The sequence below is a fragment of the Pholcus phalangioides genome, unplaced genomic scaffold (genome assembly GCF_987345545.1).
Source record: "Pholcus phalangioides strain wild (caught in Gottingen) unplaced genomic scaffold, Ppha-v1.0 ptg000039l_1, whole genome shotgun sequence".
Classification (NCBI taxonomy): domain Eukaryota; kingdom Metazoa; phylum Arthropoda; class Arachnida; order Araneae; family Pholcidae; genus Pholcus; species Pholcus phalangioides.
This window is the reverse complement of record NW_028301625.1, coordinates 24378186-24398321: the sequence shown is the minus strand read 5'-3', so window position 1 is coordinate 24398321 and position 20136 is coordinate 24378186. Positions and strand designations below refer to the sequence as shown.

General features: G+C 37.1%; 2 protein-coding genes across 3 annotated transcripts in view; both read left to right on the top strand.

Annotated features, from left to right (window-relative positions):
• On the top strand, positions 1–6468 carry LOC149065738 (uncharacterized). Of its 2 annotated transcripts, XM_089253706.1 has the most exons (5): positions 1–49; positions 2410–2466; positions 3148–3633; positions 5329–5767; positions 6259–6468. In XM_089253706.1, exons 3-5 carry the CDS (start codon positions 3150–3152, stop codon positions 6440–6442), a joined length of 1107 nt encoding a protein of 368 aa, XP_089109832.1. In that variant the 5' UTR covers positions 1–49; positions 2410–2466; positions 3148–3149; the 3' UTR covers positions 6443–6468. The 2 variants fall into 2 exon arrangements, with proteins under 2 accessions (XP_089109832.1, XP_089109831.1); XM_089253705.1 differs by lacking the exon at positions 2410–2466.
• A 9739-nt stretch (positions 6469–16207) lies between these two features.
• Positions 16208–20136, top strand: part of nclb (PWP1 homolog no child left behind) — a 47522-nt gene continuing 43593 nt past the window's right edge. Inside the window, exons 1-2 of the mRNA XM_089254093.1 lie at positions 16208–16737; positions 18445–18503. Of these exons, the coding sequence (XP_089110219.1) occupies positions 16675–16737; positions 18445–18503 (122 nt within the window). The 5' untranslated portion in view covers positions 16208–16674. The remainder of the gene's footprint in view (positions 16738–18444; positions 18504–20136) is intronic.

Here is a 20136-nt window from a genome sequence, read left to right as displayed (position 1 = left end):
TCCGGTGGTTAGTAAAGCAATAGGCAGGATAACCTTCAGCTTGCTCCAAGTAAGTACAGATCTTATGTAAACTTTAGAAATATTTGACCTAGATTTATTAATTGTAGATATGAGGAATGAAAGTTTTCTTAACGCTTTCTTAGTTTATGGTGTCCCTAGTACGATGAACTTAAGAAATGTATTTCGTTTTCCAAATCGGATATTTGTGTTCTTTAAATTTCTAGATTCTCTTGTCGCTATATCGCGAGCGAGATCAACTTTATCGCTCGCGTAAGAAGCTTATTGTGTGCAATGAACAAGAATTTCTGGCAGCAAAGTTTTATTGCTTACAAGAAATAATATAGCTGCTCCGTTTATAATGAGGTTTACGCAAGTCTATTTCCTGGAATAACAATCTCGGGAAAAGTAACTAATTGCGACTGTGTTCAGCAGATGGGCTTAGCTTCATGGGAATGCATCCTGCTGCCGTAGATATTGTTATCTGGTAATTTTTGAAGTTTTACTCTAGTACAGTGGTTTTCCCAACCTTTCTGAAAACAAGGACCAGTAAAATATCTGAAACAGTTTGACGGACGACTTGTGTCCCGCGTTATGGGACGTTCTTGTAATTTTCAGATTTTTTTTAAATACATTCGTCATGGAATTTTTCAAAGATATTTGAATTTGTAATATTTACTAAAAGTCGTGAATACATAAACGCAGGTTTTTTCATAATATAAATTGTTAACGTAATTATGGCAAATTTATAAATGTCTAGTGTTTTTAACGTTGTCCTAAATTTTTTTTTTTTTTTGGCAAGGTTTTGGATGGCAATTGCCGTTATCCCGTATTCAACGGATTAATAACGATTCTAGTTTACCGAGCTTTCTAAAAGTGGTGATCGGGGAGTTTCCCCGTGAGAAACCCTTGTTTGCTGAAGGGGCTACTACACAAATATCTGTACTCACGTTTCCACTCTTCAACAGTAACTGGTAGATTGTGCAGTTTATTGCTTTAGAAACATTTTTTTTGGCAAAATCTAGTGAAGTCTTATTTAGCGTGTATAGTGATCTAATTGTGTGAATGTGTATAATTTTATTTGAACTTTATTGCAATCGATATATCAATATAGATGGTAAAATTTATACAAATCTGCCTGCGGATTATAGGTTGAAAAACGCTTCTCTAGTGAATCCCAAGGAGCATGGTACTTAATGCAATGAATGCTCGTTGTAAATTTTATAGCCACGGCTTGCGTGAGCTGTATAACTGAATTTAGAATTAAATTTCAATAAGGGGTGTGGGGGGGGGGGGTTGAGCTGTCGGGCTAACAACCATGGGCGAATTCAAACCCATGAGTTATCTCCGTAGCTATTCATAACCTGCTTAGAACTGTATGCCCCAGTCGAATGAAGCTATTCATTCAATTAGTATTTAAGTTTCATTTAATATCGTATGCCCTTTGATCGCTATGCATTAGTGGAATTAATGGCTGTAATTACCCGCTGATCTCATCTCTGGAAACTTATGTTTGGGATGGATTTTTTACATTTTTTTTTTTTTTTTTTTTTATAGCAGGAATGTAGTTTTAACATTTTAAAATGATCGGCATCGAATGTCAGTCCCATTTTAAAACTACTCTACTAGCATATTTTCATGAACATTTATTTCGGTTTCTAATAAGAATAAGCGATTAATTACGCGTATGCAATGATTAACTTCAAGGTTAGTGTAATCCCGGCATTATACACTTAAAAAAAAACCCCGACTTTATAAATTTGAAAGTTCGAATGTAAACGGTAGGCTTATTGGTTTGCATTTTTCAAGTGTTACTAAAAGTTTATCAAAAGTTTTTATGTAATCCCTATATAAAGCAATGTTCATAATCAGTTTTGCTTGGTTAATTACAAATAAGGTTGGAATTTCACATGCAGGAGAAGGCGCACGAGTATTAAACGTCGCCCCTGAATTTGGAACAGGGGCTCCCTAGAAAATGTCGGGTTGCCCATGCAGAAATCTCTACTGCAAAAGTGAACTGTAATCGTCTAGCGCATTTTAAATTTTTACATTGACGGGAGAAACCATGAAATGTTCAGGTAACCCTATATTCTATGCTTAATAGGGCGCATATTCATTTTTAATAAGCAGCATTTTAACTCGATGCAAACAAATTTTTTGGTACGATAGTAACTTTCCTCTATGAAAGTTCAGGTTTTGACAAGACTTACTTGGATTCAAGCCGACTAGTTTGAATGTCATTCAAGTAATACATCCAGCAGTCGTTATTTGCTCCCTATTCATACAATAACTCGTTCATAAATCTAAATTTAACTGTTGAATTATCTGTATAGTGATAATGAAAATCTTATTGTACTATAGTTATAGCTTTCTAATATTTTGTCTATAAATCCTTGTTTTTACTTCCAAAAGCATTTTCACTCCCTCGAGGATTGGTCCGATCGATAAACGCATGTTGATCTATATCAGGTTGGTTAAATTTTACACGTATAGAAAACTTTATGTAACTTAACCTAATTTCTTTTTATCCTGTGTAGAACGGATCAGAATTGCCAAAAACCCAAAATTTTAAAACCATAGTTTGGGGGAAGGCACAGGAAAATTTTAAGTTGCAGGCAGTTAATTGAAAACTGAGTTTACAAAAACTTTAATCTCGGAGAGTTTCCTTCCTACCCCTACCAGAGTTACACGTGCACTTCGCTAAGCACAGAATTTGAAATAAATGATTATATATATATATATATATATATATATATATATATATATATATATATATATATATATTATATATATATATTATTTATATATATTATTTATATATATTATTTATATATATTATTTATATATATTATTTATATATATTATTTATATATATTATTTATATATATTATTTATATATTATATATTATATATTATATATTATATATTATATATATATATATATATATATATATATATATATATATATATATATATATATATATATATATATATATATATATATATATATATATTATATAATATATTATATATATATATATTATATATATATATATATATATATATATTATATATATATATTATATATATATATATATATATAAATAAAATTTGAATCTTTACTCAATTTTTCATTACTTTCGTTCGTAGATATGAACCTTTGGAAGGTGTGTTCACTAATTATATGTCTAATATGCTCCACTGAATCCGCAACTCCAGCATTTCTGCAAGCCATATCTTCAGCTATGGGATCTATACCATTCACGGGTTTCCCGATGTCAGGACTTACTGGGGCCAAACTTGCTGTTGGAGGGAAGCTTCTTTACTATCTAGGACTTTTTGGAGGTAGAGGACAGCCTAAACCGAAACCACCCACTCAATTTGGATCAATGCCTGGAAGTTTCTCTCAAAATCAGTTCTCGCCGACGGGAGCTAATTTCATGAGTGGACAGCAAGGAATGCTTGGTGGAAACTTTATGCAACAGCCTGTTTCAAATGTACAGAAACCTCCGCCGGATCCGATGGTTATAATGCAAGCACTAACTGATCAAGGTATCAACCCGCTGCAACTGATGCAAGCTCTTAGTTCAGCTGGAATTGACCCAACTCAAATGCTTGAAGCTATGAGTGGTGGAGGCAAGTTATCTTATTACAAAGTGCATTTTAACGTAAAATATTTTACGCTACATTATCTCGTATTTAATCTCGAGAGAAAATGCGTGGTTTAGGTAAATGCTCCCCGTAATATTACAGGGATTTCAATATTTCAAATTCGTATTCAGAATTGGTCTAACTTTATCACTTTTCAGCATATTTTATTTAAACCATACTTTTATGACTTGATGCAATGGTGGACGTAGTATAGAAAATATACATTGTAAAATGTTAATAGGAATCTTGACATGACGAAGGAATTGGATATTGGCTAATATTCGGGACCATTCAAGTATTATGTCATTAAATCAATTTTTGGCCACTTTTGACTACCTTCCCTCACGTCAGCAAAACTATCAGCTTCCCCTCCTAAAGCATATTGGGATCGGAGATTGACGCAGTGGGAGGGCGCACGAACCCCCTCGAACCAAATTTAGTTTCGATGCAAAAATTTTGAAATTGATATCTGAATACCTTTTCATAATTTGTTCATTTCAATGCTATTTGAAGGCCTTGGCCTCCAACTTTCTCTAAAATTCATTGCGGCACCACCCGTAAGCCTTTTTGTGCCCCTTCCAAAGAGCGATCCGCTGCGTACGCCTTTTTCCCTTCAGAAATATATGTATTTGGGGGAGACTGACCACCACCGTCTGACACTGCTGTATTGAAATTTGCTATGTATGCGCGGGGATTATTTTTCAGACAAAAGCTATTTTTAGCTTGTTTCAAGTTCAGTAATAAAGCGACAATTAAAGTGGTATAGGTAGCCGTTGGTAGTTGGTGCGAAGTACTGAGCACCGAACTCTCGTCTTCATGGTTATCTAAACTCGAGAGATGGTGATCAATGTCGGATTAATGGAATTATTGCGGATGTCTGGTCTTGGCTAGCGAATGATCACCACCTTGGACTCTTTTACAAAAAGGTAGTGGGCACACCATACGCTATATCGGGGAATAGCAATTGCATCAAACGTTTGCTTTAATATCCCACCTACGCACAAACCAGTTGCGCTCAGAGCTTGCAACCGTACAAGAAAATTGTTTTCACAAGTAGTTTTTGTACCGTAAATCGTTGCAGCTTGTTTTCTCGTCCACATCGTGCAGAAGGGAGTGGTCCGCCATTTACGAAAATTTCATTGTCTACTTTCACCCTGCCGTCTATGCTAATTTTCCCGATCACCATGCACACCCTGGGACCCCATCCTCTTCGTTCGAAGAACAGGTATCCGCTTACGTACGGGAGTCCAGCAAATCGCCCGAGAACAACGCATGTGACGCAAATTTAGCTGACCCCCTCCATAAGTGAGATAGGGTGGAGGGCGGTCTACTAGAGGACTATCAATAGGAATATTGGTCCAGGTGCCCACAAGTTAAAGGTTTCTCATTTTGGCATTCCCAATAAAGATGTCATTAAGATTACTTCATATTTTTTTTATAAAGGGCGGTTAACATGAGCATCATTCGCCCCTTGTAAGCAAACTCCCATCGATGCTGACCTATGACTTGAATGGCTCCGTAGCATAAACGTAATTTTTAACTGCTCGTATTACTATTCGACACTTTGGCTACTCTTAAAATCCTGAATTAACTTGAGAGATCTGGTTGCACGAAAATAAAAATCGAATGACCAATTTTTAGAAAGTATCTTGATCACAAATTCAATGTTTTTAATTTCAGGTCCGGGAAATAGAGCAGGAAAATCACAGTCGCCAGTGTTACCACCGCAGAGTCCTCAAGGAATGAGCGGTTCTTCCGGCTTTATGAATTTTCCTGGGCAAATGGCTGGTGGGCAGTTCCCTCCACAAATGCCACCACTTGGTGGTAGACCATCTAAGACTAGTAGTGCGGCTAGCTCATTCCTTCCACCTCAATCAAAACCTATTCCTGGTGGAAGTGGTATGCCTCATGATTTCTCTAATACTTTTCCTCCCACCCAAGAACATACAGATAGAGATGAAAGTGCTTCCGAGGAAAATGGAGAGGAAGACGTTGAAAGTTTCTTTGCCTTTCTGAAAGATATGGATGATAACAAGTGCATTTCTAGGCTGATCTGCGATATTGGAGCAGATCCAGATTTTCTCGGAGAATTTACTAGAAATATAGACACCATCATAAAGTATGTTTGTTTATTTAAATTTTTTATTCTTTTCAGAACAAAATGCTGTTTTTAAAATTGAATTTTTAAAAGTCGAAGGTGCATTGATATTAAATTTACCTTCCGAATTCAAAAATCAAGACAAAGCAAGCTTCACAATTCCCATTTTCGGAAAATTTATATCTAAAATATCAAACGTGATGTATTGGAATTCTCAAATGGCTTGGCTTTTTTTTTTACAGAATTTAGAAATGACCGAAACTAATCTTTTCTATTCGCTCCTCCCAGTAAAATATATTGGAAACTATCGGTAGCTATTTTTTTTTGTTTAACTTTTACCCGACTTGAGTCAACAAAATATTTTTTAATCTATTCTTATATTGCGTGAATATAGAGTTGAAGGTTCGGAATATTTTACGTTAACTAGTCTGTCTTGAATTTTTACAAATGGTTCAGAAAGTTTGCGAAACCAAGAGTATTTACGGAACCATTTTTTTTTTTTTCCCCCCTAGTTCTTTAGAGACCCCATCTGGAAGTGGAGCGCAAGAGTATATGAGGATACTTGAACTTGGCCGCACCGAAGGCGAATGCGCAGGAAGGTTTCCAGAATGCGATGAAGACGCTTATGAAATTGTTAAAAGTGTTGCTCCTTCTGTCGGAGTGCCAGGGTTGAGTGCCGGTGGAAATCAACTATAGCATCTGAAATAAAGAATTTCTTTTTATACGATGTTGCTATTCATTTTTTGTTTGCTCTACTCGAGGGTGTCTTGGACAAAGCACTGTGACGAGGGTCAGTCTTAAGGCCGAACAGTGAGGCGACCACGAGGTAGGTCGGTGCATTAGACAAGCGACGAAAACAATTGTTCGCTACCTCGCATACTCGAGTAGCGACAGGCCACTCAACGAGGTGCGCGACTTGAACAATCCGGTTTTTGTTCATCTCGATCTGCTGGTTGATCCGTCCCTCTTCTGCGGTGGGATCATTGTCACACCCTTGCATTTCAAAACCCCTCGGGCCATTTCCTATATCCTTTTACCCTGCGCGAACGTCTCTTCCTCCGCACTATACATTTTTCTAAGTCGCAATTCCCGTACTGCTCCTCTATAACAGCAGTATAAGGTTGGGCCAACACTTACAGCCATCGTATATACTGCAAAAAGGCAATTTCGCATATGTCTGCCTGCTTTATCCAATGGCTGCAAGTGGAATGAACTTCAGTGCTATAGAAAATGTTGGCTAGGCGCACACGGGAGGGACATGACTGCTTTAGACAAGCTGTCATTTTTGTTGGTTGATTTGTATGACTCAACGTTTTAATTTGTCAGACTACGTTGATTTGTATGGCATACCGGTTAAACAATGAGTAAGCTTGTCGTGCATAACCGGTGTGTGCCCAGCAAAAAGCTTACTCGTCAATCTTCTGAATAGACATATCTGTTCTCCTTCCCGCTTTTCCCAAAACGATAGTATTAGTCAATTTCCACCAACTCTGGCCATATAAAGCTATATTGTAATTTACTGTCATTAATGGATGGGTTGGAAATGAAGATGCTGTCTATCGGTCGCCTCAAGAGCTCGTTAGAGAAAATATCTGCATTCTCTCTCGGGTTGGAACTTCGTACCGTGACAGCAATCTTTGCGGTGGTAGACGAGCATCTCACCACCACGCCACTCGGGCGCTATAGGGATGATACTGACGTCACGCTTTTAAGAATGGCTGTGTAAGCTTGGCATTTCAGTGGTGGCTAGTTCGTGGTATGCAAAATAAAAGGCCACCACCCCTCTACAATACGGCATTAGATTTTTGATTGTGTTGCAGAGAAATATCAAAACGCATAACTTCTCTATACTGCAGTGTTTCTTCTCTCACTTTATTATAAAGCCATACTACTTGGGCAATATCGCGTGATTGCCTGTAATCAAACTCGCTAATTTTGTCTAGGTTGTCACGAATAAACAGCTGGACGATCTATGAGCTTTACCACACATCCGCACGACCTACATTGTCAAGGAGTAAGGTCGCTGCTCGTGCAGTAATTTTAAATGGATGAAAATCGCAAAACGAATGGTTGGCCAAATGATTCCAAATTTTGGGCCATCTTGAAAAGTTATTGGCGAATTTTGAAAACCAAAAATATCTTGTATTGTGGACCATATTTTCTGTGGTTAGGTTATAAGAGACTACTAATGCTTCCACTTGCGTGGAAGGCAGTGGTGTAGACGGTATGCAAGAGCGCTTGGGTTATTCCCGACGGAGGCTGCTTTTCTTTGTTACCTCTGCATAATATCCAGGAAATATCTTTACAAGTGACCAACCCCCTCTGTTGTAAAAGGAAAGTATGATTTATTACTTTTAGTAAGATTTCAAGTCTGCCGCTGTGATGTCTCGTAAGATGATGCGCTATAGAAAATATCGATACGAAGAATTGGGAAAATTGAAGTCTTGTCATGAGCTTTAGAACTGCGTTTAGTCTAGTTGTAGAGCACTTGATTTATTGCGCGATTTTTGTCTATATAGTGTACTCTTGGCTTAACGATAAAGAATCTGATGAAATAGTTTAGGAATATTTTTATTGTGTCTCGAAGTCAACATTTTTCTACATCCACCCAATGCAGTCCGAATGCATAAACCCCCTCGCGGCATCACAAAATTGAGATTTAGTAAAAATTTTCGGGAGTTGGCATGTGAATTGATATGCAGGCGAGTATGGGCCCCCCAATATCCCTGCAGCCACCTGTTCCAGAAGAGATTGCTGAACATTTTTCAATTGTTCAAGCGAAAAAATATTTTTCCAACTTTGATTTCATGAGTGAAGAAAAATGAAGTTTCGATTACATGACCTCTTGCAATAAAATATTTTGCACGCGGTTATATTCCAGAGTCCCTGGTGTTGAAAATCATTTTTCATCTTACTAGTATTTAGTGATACCGTGAAAATTCATACCTTTTGTATATTAGATGTGTATCTCTCTAAGGCCGGTATTACACTGTAAAAGTTTGATAAAATTCCTTTTATACAACTTGCAAAATCTAACCAATAAGGTTATTGGTTACATTCTAGAAAATGCAACCGGTGACCTTGTTGGCTGCATTTTTCAAGTTTTATAAAGACTTTTACAAAACTTTTATAGTTTAATACCGGCCTAAGGCCGGGATCATACTATAAAAGTATTTTAAAGGTTTTCATAAAACTTCAAAAACTTTTTAATGTAATCCCGGACTGACTTTATTCGAACCGTGCATGTCCAACTTTTTGTTGCACCTGCATTCTTGACTTTTCGCCAGCTATCAAGTATTTTTTTGAGACACATATAGATCGCTTTTTGTCTCTCTCTCGGCTCGCGAGATGAGAGGCTACTGCCTCTACTTCAGCGCCTCACGCCATAATGCGTTAAATAAGGAAGGCAGTGTCATGTCTCCAGTGGTGTAAATGGTAGCGTGCTTGCCCGGTATGCAAGGGGGCCTGGGTTCGAGTCCCGGCGGAGACGTGATGACTTATCTTTCCGAGTTCATCTCTGCATAATATCCGGATAATAACCGTTTCCTTGATATGTCAAGTATTTTCAGTGAAATACATGTTTTCTTAATCAAAATAAAGAAAAAAAGTTTTTTTTTCTCTGAACAACACACATTAATTTTGTGTGACCATATCGCCCATATTTTAGTGGACATTTTCGTAACTTTGACCAACCTGATTTTTTGAGAACGACCCGTTGAAAATTCTTTTCTCATTCGGGGAAAATGTTTAACTCTTTACCATATTGTTAATGAGACGATCTTTCAAGGAACTGAATGAATTTCATTGTATATTTTAACTCTTAAAAACAATGAGTCAAACCTTTCTATAAGTAAAATCTATTTTCTACAGAAGTTTCATATGAAAAAAAAAAACTATTTCCAACCCGTAGTGAGATACTTCGGTAATGTTTTTGCTACAATGTTTAGTTATCTGAAGTATACAGGGTGATTCCGACCTATTTTCTGCCAAAATGAAAGGGGGTGATACACGATCCCAAGTAGATCATGAAGCAACCTACCAACGCTGTCCTATCTCGAACCGTTTTAGAATTATGGTGGGTAAACGATTATGGAAAAATATGCGTGAAGTCTGAAAAAACCTGGATTTTTTGTGAAGTTTCTGAGAGACCTATACGCAAACTATGCACGTATTTGGAAAGTGCGGAAAAAATCCTGAGGTGTTACACCAATTTCATTGAAATATCTGGATTTAACAACTTTACGATCGAGGATCTGATATTGCGTCCAAACGCCTTTGGAATAAAGTAAAATTGTTTCTTATCACCGTCAGGCTTTGTTGTAACCCTACGAAGTTGTTCTTTTTACCTTCCTTTTATTTCTATGCAATTATTAGTGACTTTTTCTCTACATATGTATCCTTCTATATACGTATAAGAGCAAAAGAGAACTCTCATCTGCACTTATGAATTATACTTATATATTTCTCTTTCCTTTTTGTTTTTTTTCCCTTCAACTTTTATATTTCTCTAACATGCGGTTAGGTTAGGACGAGGTCAATATATTTTTCGCCCATTCGTCAAATAGAGATCCGAATTTCTTGCCGAAATTTTGTAAGCCAAGCGATTAATGGCGAGCTACAGACGCTGAAATATATTGAAGTTCAAATCGAACTGTCACCAAAATGTTTAATGGCCAATTCCGCAAACACCCTTCAAGCTACAATCAGTCAAATTTTCCAAAAACTTGTCCATTCCACCAGCTTTCGAAAGAGCCTAGAAAAAACCAAATTGGTCATCTAGTTCAGAAGAAATTTAGTCATTTTTTTGCAGTACATCACTGAAATCTGCATTCGTCAAAGTAATTGTAGTAGGTTTTGGCGACAATTAGATTTTTCACTTACGTCAGATATAGTGAGCGAACGCATTCAGCGATGAACTGACATCCACCTTTCGTCTCCTCTAGACTTAAAGCCTGCTTGCGTTTTTCGCGATTTTCACCCTCTCAACGACACCATGTTTCATTGAAATTTTTGTTCCTCTTGATGCCTACAAAATTCCTCTGAGTTTGTCGGTCCATTAACAGAACACCCACTATATATATATATATATACACACACACGCACATATATATCTTATCTATAGGGGGTGTTGGCTGCCCACTTTCAGAACCACTCTGCCCTAGAGAGAGACAATTCCAACTTTACGAGGTAACGGACTTAGGCAATATCGCACACCTGTGGTCCATGTCTAGTTTCGTTGATATTTTCAATAATCTCAGTGTTTTTCTTCTAAACCGGATTCATTGCTCTGTAAGTCACTTGCTGCCAAGCTTTATCAATAAGAGCTATTAGAAATGTAATGTATTTAAATGCGTTTACAGAAGTAAGTGAATATTAATTCTTTGCCAGAGATTATTGCAAAAAACACACATCTCTGATGTAAACCTTCTCAAAGTTTTAAATAACTTGCTGAGAGATCCATGGGCTGTGTGTGTGTGGAGAGAGGAGTCCTAGGTCTATTTGGAGGAAGAACTTGAAAAAAAACTATCTGCCCACAGAATTTTCATTTTCTCTCTTGTTACCTCAGATTTAGTAAAATTTTTTCCTGTTAGACGTTTGTACAGAGGGTTGCTATACAGGGCGATTCACAAAATATGGGAAAAACTTTGAGAGGTGATAATACACACCAATACAAACAATTGTCATCAAAAAATGCATGGTCTAACATAACGCGCTAACGCGTTCCGAAACGGCATTCTTGTTGAAATTTATTGGGAGAAAAAGAAAACCATGCATGCAAATGTAACCCCAGAAGAAACTGCATGCAAATCGGCGTCACAATGAATAAAAGGCCCGGACGCCAGCCCGGTGAAGTTATTCCAGCGTGCAACCGCGTTCTAACAGTTGTAACGTACAGGGTAATGGCGCACTTTAGTACTACTAAATCCGTGCCTTGTATTCACTGTGACACAGATTTGCATACGGTGGTTTCTTCTTCGCCAGGTTACATTTGCATGCTTGGTGTTTTTTTGCTCCCGATAAATTACAACAGGAATGCCGTTTTAACGTTTGCGGAGCGGTCGTTTCGAAACGCGCTAGCGCGCTTTTTAATGTTTGGTCGTCTTCGATTTGTGACATGGATATCATCGATCATACTGAACCTGCGTGTCTGTTTACTATTAAACTGTCGGGTCCGGAAGCGATTCCGAAAATGAGACCTATTCAATTGAAGAAATATATATGAGGCCAAATTCCCTCCAAAAATATTCATGGAATTCGTTTCACCCGTGCTGGTGAGGTTATCACTACGGGTAATCCACAAATTGCTAAGGAAATCTTAAAGATAGACAATATATTTGATATTTCCGTCAAACCTTTCCTTCTTACAAAGCCATCTCATCTAAGTTTATGCTTAATAATGTCCCTACCGATATTCCAGTTAGCGAGATCGCCAGATGAGCTTCAAGGTGAAAACCTCTAGGTTATCAGTGTCCGTCGTTTCAATAAAGACAACAATCCCTTGCACACGGTGTCAGTCACGATTCTTGGTAAAAGTATACCAAGTGAGGTTGAATTGTGGTTCTTGATTGTCCATCCCCGTCGTTTCATCGATCAACCAAATCAATGCCGAAGATGTTTTAGCTACTCGCACCGATAAAAATTTTTATAGGGCTACTAATCAGTTTTGTAAAGACATAACAACGACCAATGTTAAAATTCAGTTTCTTGTATAAACTGCAAAGCTTTTCATCTTGCCACCGACTGGAATTGTCCAACATTTATCTTTGAAACGAAAGTCCTCAAATACAAAGCTGAAAACTACGTCCCCATAAACATTGCGCGAGCCAAGTAATAATACATCTAATAATACGTCGTATGCTGGTCAGGCCGATATTTCAGCGTCGTCGGACATTAACTCTTTGAAACTGGAGATCAGATCCCTGGTTGGTGCTGAGATAAACGCGCTTAGAGAAATCGTTCTCAAGGGGCTGAGCTCCAGTCTCCAAGAATCCCTCCACAACTCAATTAGATCCTTAATACCGGTGATCGTGAACTCAGTTAAGTCATCGCTCCAAAATACGTGCATGTCATCTTCAGATGGTGCAAATGTGAACATGGAGGCCCGGGTCCTTCTGTTATAAACTTTAATGACACCCTTCCATCTGAAAAACATCCTTGGTCCGATATCTCTGGTGAATTCGAGTGCAATGATTTCCTATTTCGCCCGCGGAAAGAGCAAAGCAACGTCGAACAATCAAAAGACAAAAATAGGGGTCTGAGCTCCAATCCGGAACTTCATGGTTCAAACCCCCCTCCCCCTTCGTTATCAAGTAGATAATGTTTTTTCTTTTTCGCCTTTGTTAGGTGTGTTTTTTCTTCTTTCTGCATTCAGTGAAAAGAGTTCATTGTTATTTTGTTTAAACTAGTTTTCCCCCTCAGTTCTGGGATATTTTTAGCAGATGTGTGTTTTTTCCCTTTTTTTTTCTTTGCTTTATAATGAATAATTGTTGACAGCAATATCACAATTATCTCATAGCATGTGAAGGGTATTTCATCTAAATATTTATCGACACACATAATTTTATGTTGTATTGTGATGCTTTTAGACCTCTAACTTTGATTAATACTGTGAACAAAATTTTCAAACGCCTCATTCTTTTTAGATTAAATTGGATCTCATTCAAATTTAGTTTGTTCTCTCCCTGTTTTTATGGGTTTAGTCCCAAAGCTGGTTCAGAATCATGTTTACGAGACATTGTTTCTACAATCTGGGATGAACTCTCGTGTCTTGTATCTATTGCCTTAGATTTAAAAGCAGCGTATGATTCGGTTCGTCATGATCTTCTAATTAATTAACAAGCTGGCACGAATGGGGTTCGATGGGAAATTTTTAACATGGCTTTATGAATACCCACCTATCTGATCAACCGTTTCCATTTTATTCACTGGAGAGGCAGGAAATCCAGTATGTTTTCACCTTCTATTCGCCTCTTGCAAGGTTCATCATTACCGTCTCTTCTGTTCGCTTTATTTACGATTGATTTACTTATATACTTGCCCCCCCCCCCCAAACATTCATCTTTTCTTGTACGCGGACGATATTTTCATGGCCGCAAGTTGTTCGTATGAGTTCTCTGCTGAATCTTCTCTTACCCTCGCTGTATCTAAAACCATGCAATGGGCTGAAGACAGTGGTCTCACCATCTCCTTACCCAAGTCAAAATTTTCAATTTTTACCAAGAAACGTTCCTTTCACTTTCCTACATTCACTATTGGTGGGGTTTTCATTCCTTTTGATCCCTTCATAAAAATTCTGGGGTCTATTTTGATAGATCTGTGTGTGTGTGTTGGGGAAAACAACTCAATACTATTAAAACTAAAGGAACTTTTATTTTAAATATTTGTCGTTCCATCGCACACCGCTATTTATCACTCAGCTTTTGCGTTCTACTTTCGGTCTGCCTATATCTACTAGAATTGACGAAATGAGAATGATTTTGGCATTACCGACTCTTACTCAACTTCTTTCATCTCGATGTGGCTCTGCTTGTATTCGGTCAACGACGTCACCCTCCCAGGCCCCTTGTAATTTGTGGGACTCAAACGTTTAGCTCCTCCTCTAAGGAAGAAAATGGAAAACTCTCTCTCTCTCTCTCTCTCTCTCTCTCTTCTAATTCTATTGATTTCACTCTTATAAGCACTCTTCAACTTATTTTTGATTTTTTCCCTTGGCATCTTCAAAACGTTTCTTTCATCACTGATGACTTGGATTTTCAGAAATGTTTCCCACATGGTTCTTAACAACTTTCGTTCCAACATTATTTAGACTCCCTGGACACATCTTCCATCATCATTGCCACTGATGCCTCTAAGAAAGACCAGCTTGTTTGCGGTGCTTTCTGTCCCTTAACTAACGTCTTCAAGACGTGGTTCATCAATTCTAGCTCTTCTGTGTTTACTGGGGAAGCTCTTGCAATCATTCTTGGCCTCCGATTTTTAATTTCATTCTCTCGGCAACCCATTGTCATTATCTCAGACTCCAAGTCCGTTATTTCTGCAATACGAGCGTCCTCATTCCATTCTCCCACAGTAATTTTTCTTCTTTATTACCAGTTTGTTTTCACAAGCTGTCTCTCTAGTCACATTTCTATTATCTGGGTCCCTGGTCACTCTCTCATTACTTTTAATGAGATTATTGATCGTCATATTCGCACTGTGGCTTCTTCTCAGTGTGTAACCCCTACCAGCCTCTATCCTGAAGATCTGACTGCAATTTTTAGATCCCGATATAAAAACTTTATCACTCAATCACTTAAGAATACACTACCCAATTTTCGTCCATTTTATGACTGTTGCAAATTTTTTTTCATCTGGTAAATTTGAGAATGTTTTTTATAAGCTCCTCTGTAACAGGGTTCCTCTTTCTGAGTATTTAAATCGTACTAATAGGGCGGATAGTCCATTGTGTGGCCAATTTGGGAACTGCTTCCCATATTCTTTTCTGTTGCAGTCATTATGATGCTATTCATAATGCTACTTTCCGCAATCATCATTTTCCGGTCTATTGTTGACGAGATTTCGCGTCGACTCCTCCTAATATTATTATTACTCTTTTTGAACGCTTCATTACTCGTAGTTCTCGTTTTATTTAGCTGTTGGTCTTCACAGGTTCATCCTACTGATACTCACATTCATCCTGGGACTCCGCCTGATATTTCATCAAAGTGGTCTATATAGTCCCTTAGACCTGAAGAGTCCTTTTGCTTGTGGAACCTCCTCGTATCTTATTTCCTTTGTCTTTTACATAATTTTATTATTGTGCAATATTTTGCTTGCAGCTCAGAAATTTTGTGTTACTGCTTTGTTTTTTTGCTTCAGTTATTGTGATTGCCTTTGTCATAATTTTTTTTTCTCAGTATCACAGTATTTGTGACTGATTCATTGAATGCTTTCATGTCATTTCTGTATCTATTATAATTCTTTTAATGCTTTTGTTGTTGTCATCATCTGTGACAGGGCCGCAACTAGATACTTGGTCAGCCGGGACAAATATGCACTTAGGCACCCCCTCGTAATGCTGAGAGGTTAAAGGGTTAAATTGGCGTCCTCCTTTGTTCAGCGCCTGGAGCAGCACATACGCCTGCTCCCCCTTAGTTGCGACCCTGATCTGTGTCAATGTCTTATTCATGGTTTTTGTTGTCATTTATCTTAGACAGTAATTTTTGTTTTATACCCGTAATATATAATCGGGTATATCAATATACCAAATTATATATTGTTATTGACTGTTTATGCATAATCATAGGCGGAGATAGATTTGGAGGTCTGGGGGCCACGGTCATTATTGCTGGGGGCACGATGATGATGATGATGTAAATGCATGTATACATATATAAGATCAGTCGACTCCACCTTTGACGCTGGGGGGGGGGCAATTCCCCCCCCCGTCCCCCAGTATCTCCGCCCATGCGTATAATTGATAGGCTTTTATTTCTTATTCTAATTTACTAGGTTTTGCTTTCGTCATCATCTCCCTTTTCTCCCAATTTTTCTTAATGATCAGGGGATGGTCATAGTAGCCAAAAGCCCTGTATAATTATTATTGTATTATATTATTGCACGTTTAAAGTTGAACACGCAATTAAAGTATTATCCTATGTTAAATCAAACTAAACATTTTATTTCAATATAGCATATTTCTAATGTATAAAAATTGGTATTGCCAGTTTAAGCCGATTTGTACGAATTTCTGCTATTATTAAGTATTTAAGGAAATAAAGTTTTCGAATTCCGATACTCCGAATATTCATCTCTTAATAAATATCTCTTATACATACTATATATATAGAAATGGACATTAATAAATTTTATATAATTAATTAGCTATTATTACTACTGAATATTTTCATTTATTGTCAATATTATATATTACAAAATAAGTTAAAAAAATGAATTTTGTGCCTTGTCTTCTCTGGGTTAGAAAAGGAGTTTCCAAGCATGTTCCTGATAAAGTAAGTATAATAAACTAATTTCACTGCTCTACTTCTACTCAAACCGTAGAATTTCTGAGATAAGAAGTAAGCTTACCACTCAATCTATAGTACAGCACAGCAAGTCTGAAATCTAGATCCAAGTTGTTTTCACTTGAGTGAAGTATCCTCATAGGCTTTTAACTTGTGTTTGGCTAACAGGCCTTAAAGTGATTAAATACAGTCGGAGCCCTATGTACCAACTCAAATTTCTTTATAAGTTTCTGTGCTTATATTTGTGCTAATCTTAGCTCCGATTTTAAGATTTTTCTCGATTTAATGAATAAAATGTTAGATTCAACTAATTCGTTAAATCAAGGTTTGACTGTAGTTGACTAAATTTTAAGTGCTCTAAAATCTGTCCCAACATAAGTAATCAAGTAGTGAATGCTCATTGGAAATATAGGGCATGCTCACTAGTGTATTCACATTTGTAATCCAAAACATTGACCAGACCTGTGCCAATTATCTACTTGTTCATTTACTAACCATAAACCCATGTAAACATGCATTAACCGCTATCATATATTCAATTTTTTTTTGTCCTGAGTTGCATTATTGAAAAGAGTCTGGGTTTATATTTATATTCCAGAGAATATCAGAAGGGATGGTGCATTATTCAAAAGAGTCCTTGTTTTTTATTGTTTTTAATCCTGTATCTGGTCTAGGATGTTATATTCATAATCTCGATTTCCCTTATTTAGTCTAAGAATGTTATTGTTTTTATTGTTCATTTTTATGTTTTAACAGCCATAGTGTTATCCCTTTTTGATGTGTTGCCGATTTTTTTTTTTAGCAAGAAAGGCATCCAAAGGCATGATTCTGTTTCACTCTCAGTGACTTCTCTTTTTTTTTTGCATGTTTTTCTAACAAAGAAAAAAATTCTAAACACATCGTCATTAAGGATATCGTCTATAGCTGTTCCATTCAGACGTTGGGCAAACATGAATTTTTTATTCTTTTTGTACTTATCACATTCTTTGACGTTCAGTTGCAGAGAATTATTGACTAGCATAATGTATAATTACTATAAAAATAAATTCTGAAGTCCTACATTTACTTATTTTGCACCTTTATTTGGTATAACTAATAATTACACTATATTGTACTTTTTTTATGTATTCTATTTTACATTCAAAAATTCAAAAGAGAAAATAAATATGCAAAACAAAGTTGAAATTATGGACTTGGCAATATCTTAATGTTGTGATAACATAAGTGTGCTAACGATTCTACTTTTAAAAATATTTCGAAAAAGGGGGGAAGACTAAAATACAGAAAGCAAACAATTTTGGGATCCCATAAAATGTGTGGGCTCTGAACACATACCCCCATTTGCCCATGCAAGAAACATGCACTGTCTGAGGAATGAATTATTCAAAACTTACCATGTTTGTTTATGGTGCAATGGTAGTCTGGTACCCAAATACAAATAAGCCTACCTATCTATTCATGGAAATGAATTATCGTTTATTTTTTTCTAAAAAAGATCTCTGTTGATGCCACTGACTTTTATTTGGTATAGAATTACATATCAGTATTAGAGAAAAAAGTGCATGAAAATACGATGTAGCAATACAAAGCTTTCTATTATTGTTTACCATTAGTAGTTAATTTAGCGTGTATTGAAATAAAAAGTAACATTCAAATTTGTTGGGAGTCAAAGCTTAATTGTATTTATTTTCAAAGGTTCAGCTTACTCAAGAAGAACTTAAGAATCTGGTTATTGAGTCTAATGGCCATTCCAGGTAAATATTTTTTATACTGGTTTTCAATTTTTTTAATGTGAGAAATACAAATACAAATACAACGCCACAACAGGCAAAATGCCCAACGAGGTGGCTGATAAAAAGATGCCCATAAAAATATGGTTGTCATATGTTTCAAAAATACAGCAACCCAATTAAAAATGCAATTAACACAAATTAAACAAACAATATATACACATGATAAAATATTATACAATGCCCATAAAGAATACTTATGGTTGTCTTATTCTAAGAATGGATAGCTTCTCGATTTACCCCAACATGTTTATCGTATTTCTTTTTAAACGTGTCAATTGTGTTACAATTTACTACCTCCGGGGGTAAGCTATTCCATTTATTAACAACCCTATTGGAGAAAAATTCCCTGCGACACCATAACCTTGCATTGTCCCTCACCAATCGATACTGGTGTCCCCTTGTAAAAGCAGTCGATTGGCGGTGTACTAAAAGTTCATGGTCCATCCTATCCATCCCATTGAAAATTTTGAACACTTCGATCATATCTCCTCGACACCTGCGTTCATCCAATGTAAACATATTCAAAAAATGAAGTCTTTCTTCATAACTCAAGCCCTGTGTGCCAATAAGGACACGCGTAGCTCTTCTCTACACCCCTTCAACCAAGTCTATGTCCCTCTGTAGGTATGGTCTCCAAAACCTTACAGCATACTCCATTCCAGGACGAACTAAGCCTCGAAAAAGCGGAAGAATGACTTTAGGAGAACGCGAAGAGACCTTTTTGAAAATGAGACCAAGCATTCTATTCGCTTTTTTGACAACCGCTGAACAATGTTCAGAAAACTTAAGTCGCTCGTCAATGAGAATTCCCAAATCGGTGACTCTAGTTGCATCCGGGATAGTGACACCATTCAACTCGTAAGAGAACCGTGGGTTGTTCGAACCAAAATGAGCGACCATGCACTTATCTACGCTAAACGTCATGCTCCATTCATTTGCCCATGCTGCAATCTTGTTTAAGTTGGTCTGGAGCAACTCCCTATCGCTTTCATTTCCGATTACCCCCATTAGCTTCACATCATCTGCGAATTTGCTAGTAATTCCATCGATACCCTGATCGAGTTTGTCGATAAAAAGTGAAAAAAGTATGGGGCCAAGGACACTTCCCTGAGGAACTCCACTTGTGACGTCTGTCCAACCAGAGAATTCCCCGTTCACCATAACTCGTTGCGACCTATCTCTTAACCACGATTCTATCCAATTCAGCAAGTTGCCCCCTATTCCAATCTCGTGTAAACGCTTCAAGAGTTTGCCATGTTGGACCCGATCGAATGCCTTCTGGAAATCAAGGTAAACAACGTCGACATTTTTGCTCTTACCCAAAGCCTTAGTCACGTAATCATAGAAGCAAAGGAGGTTAGTTACACATGACTTCCCCTTCCTGAACCCATGCTGATTATCCGACAATACATTATTCTCGTCTATCCACTTCACAAACTGCCTTTTGATGATAATTTCCAAAATTTTCGAGAGGGAGCTCGTCAAACTCACTGGACGATAATTAGACACCACTTCTCTACTACCCTTCTTAAATATCGGAACAACGTTAGCCAGTTTCCAATCTCTCGGGACGATACCCTCAGCAACACTACTC

Excerpts from the sequence above, each read along its gene's own strand:
- LOC149065738 (XM_089253705.1), top strand. The coding sequence starts at position 3,150 with ATGAACCTTTGGAAGGTGTGTTCACTAATTATATGTCTAATATGCTCC. Across the intron at positions 3,634-5,328 it reads TGAAGCTATGAGTGGTGGAG|GTCCGGGAAATAGAGCAGGA; the intron begins GCAAGTTATCTT and ends TTTTAATTTCAG. Across the intron at positions 5,768-6,258 it reads AATATAGACACCATCATAAA|TTCTTTAGAGACCCCATCTG; the intron begins GTATGTTTGTTT and ends TTTCCCCCCTAG.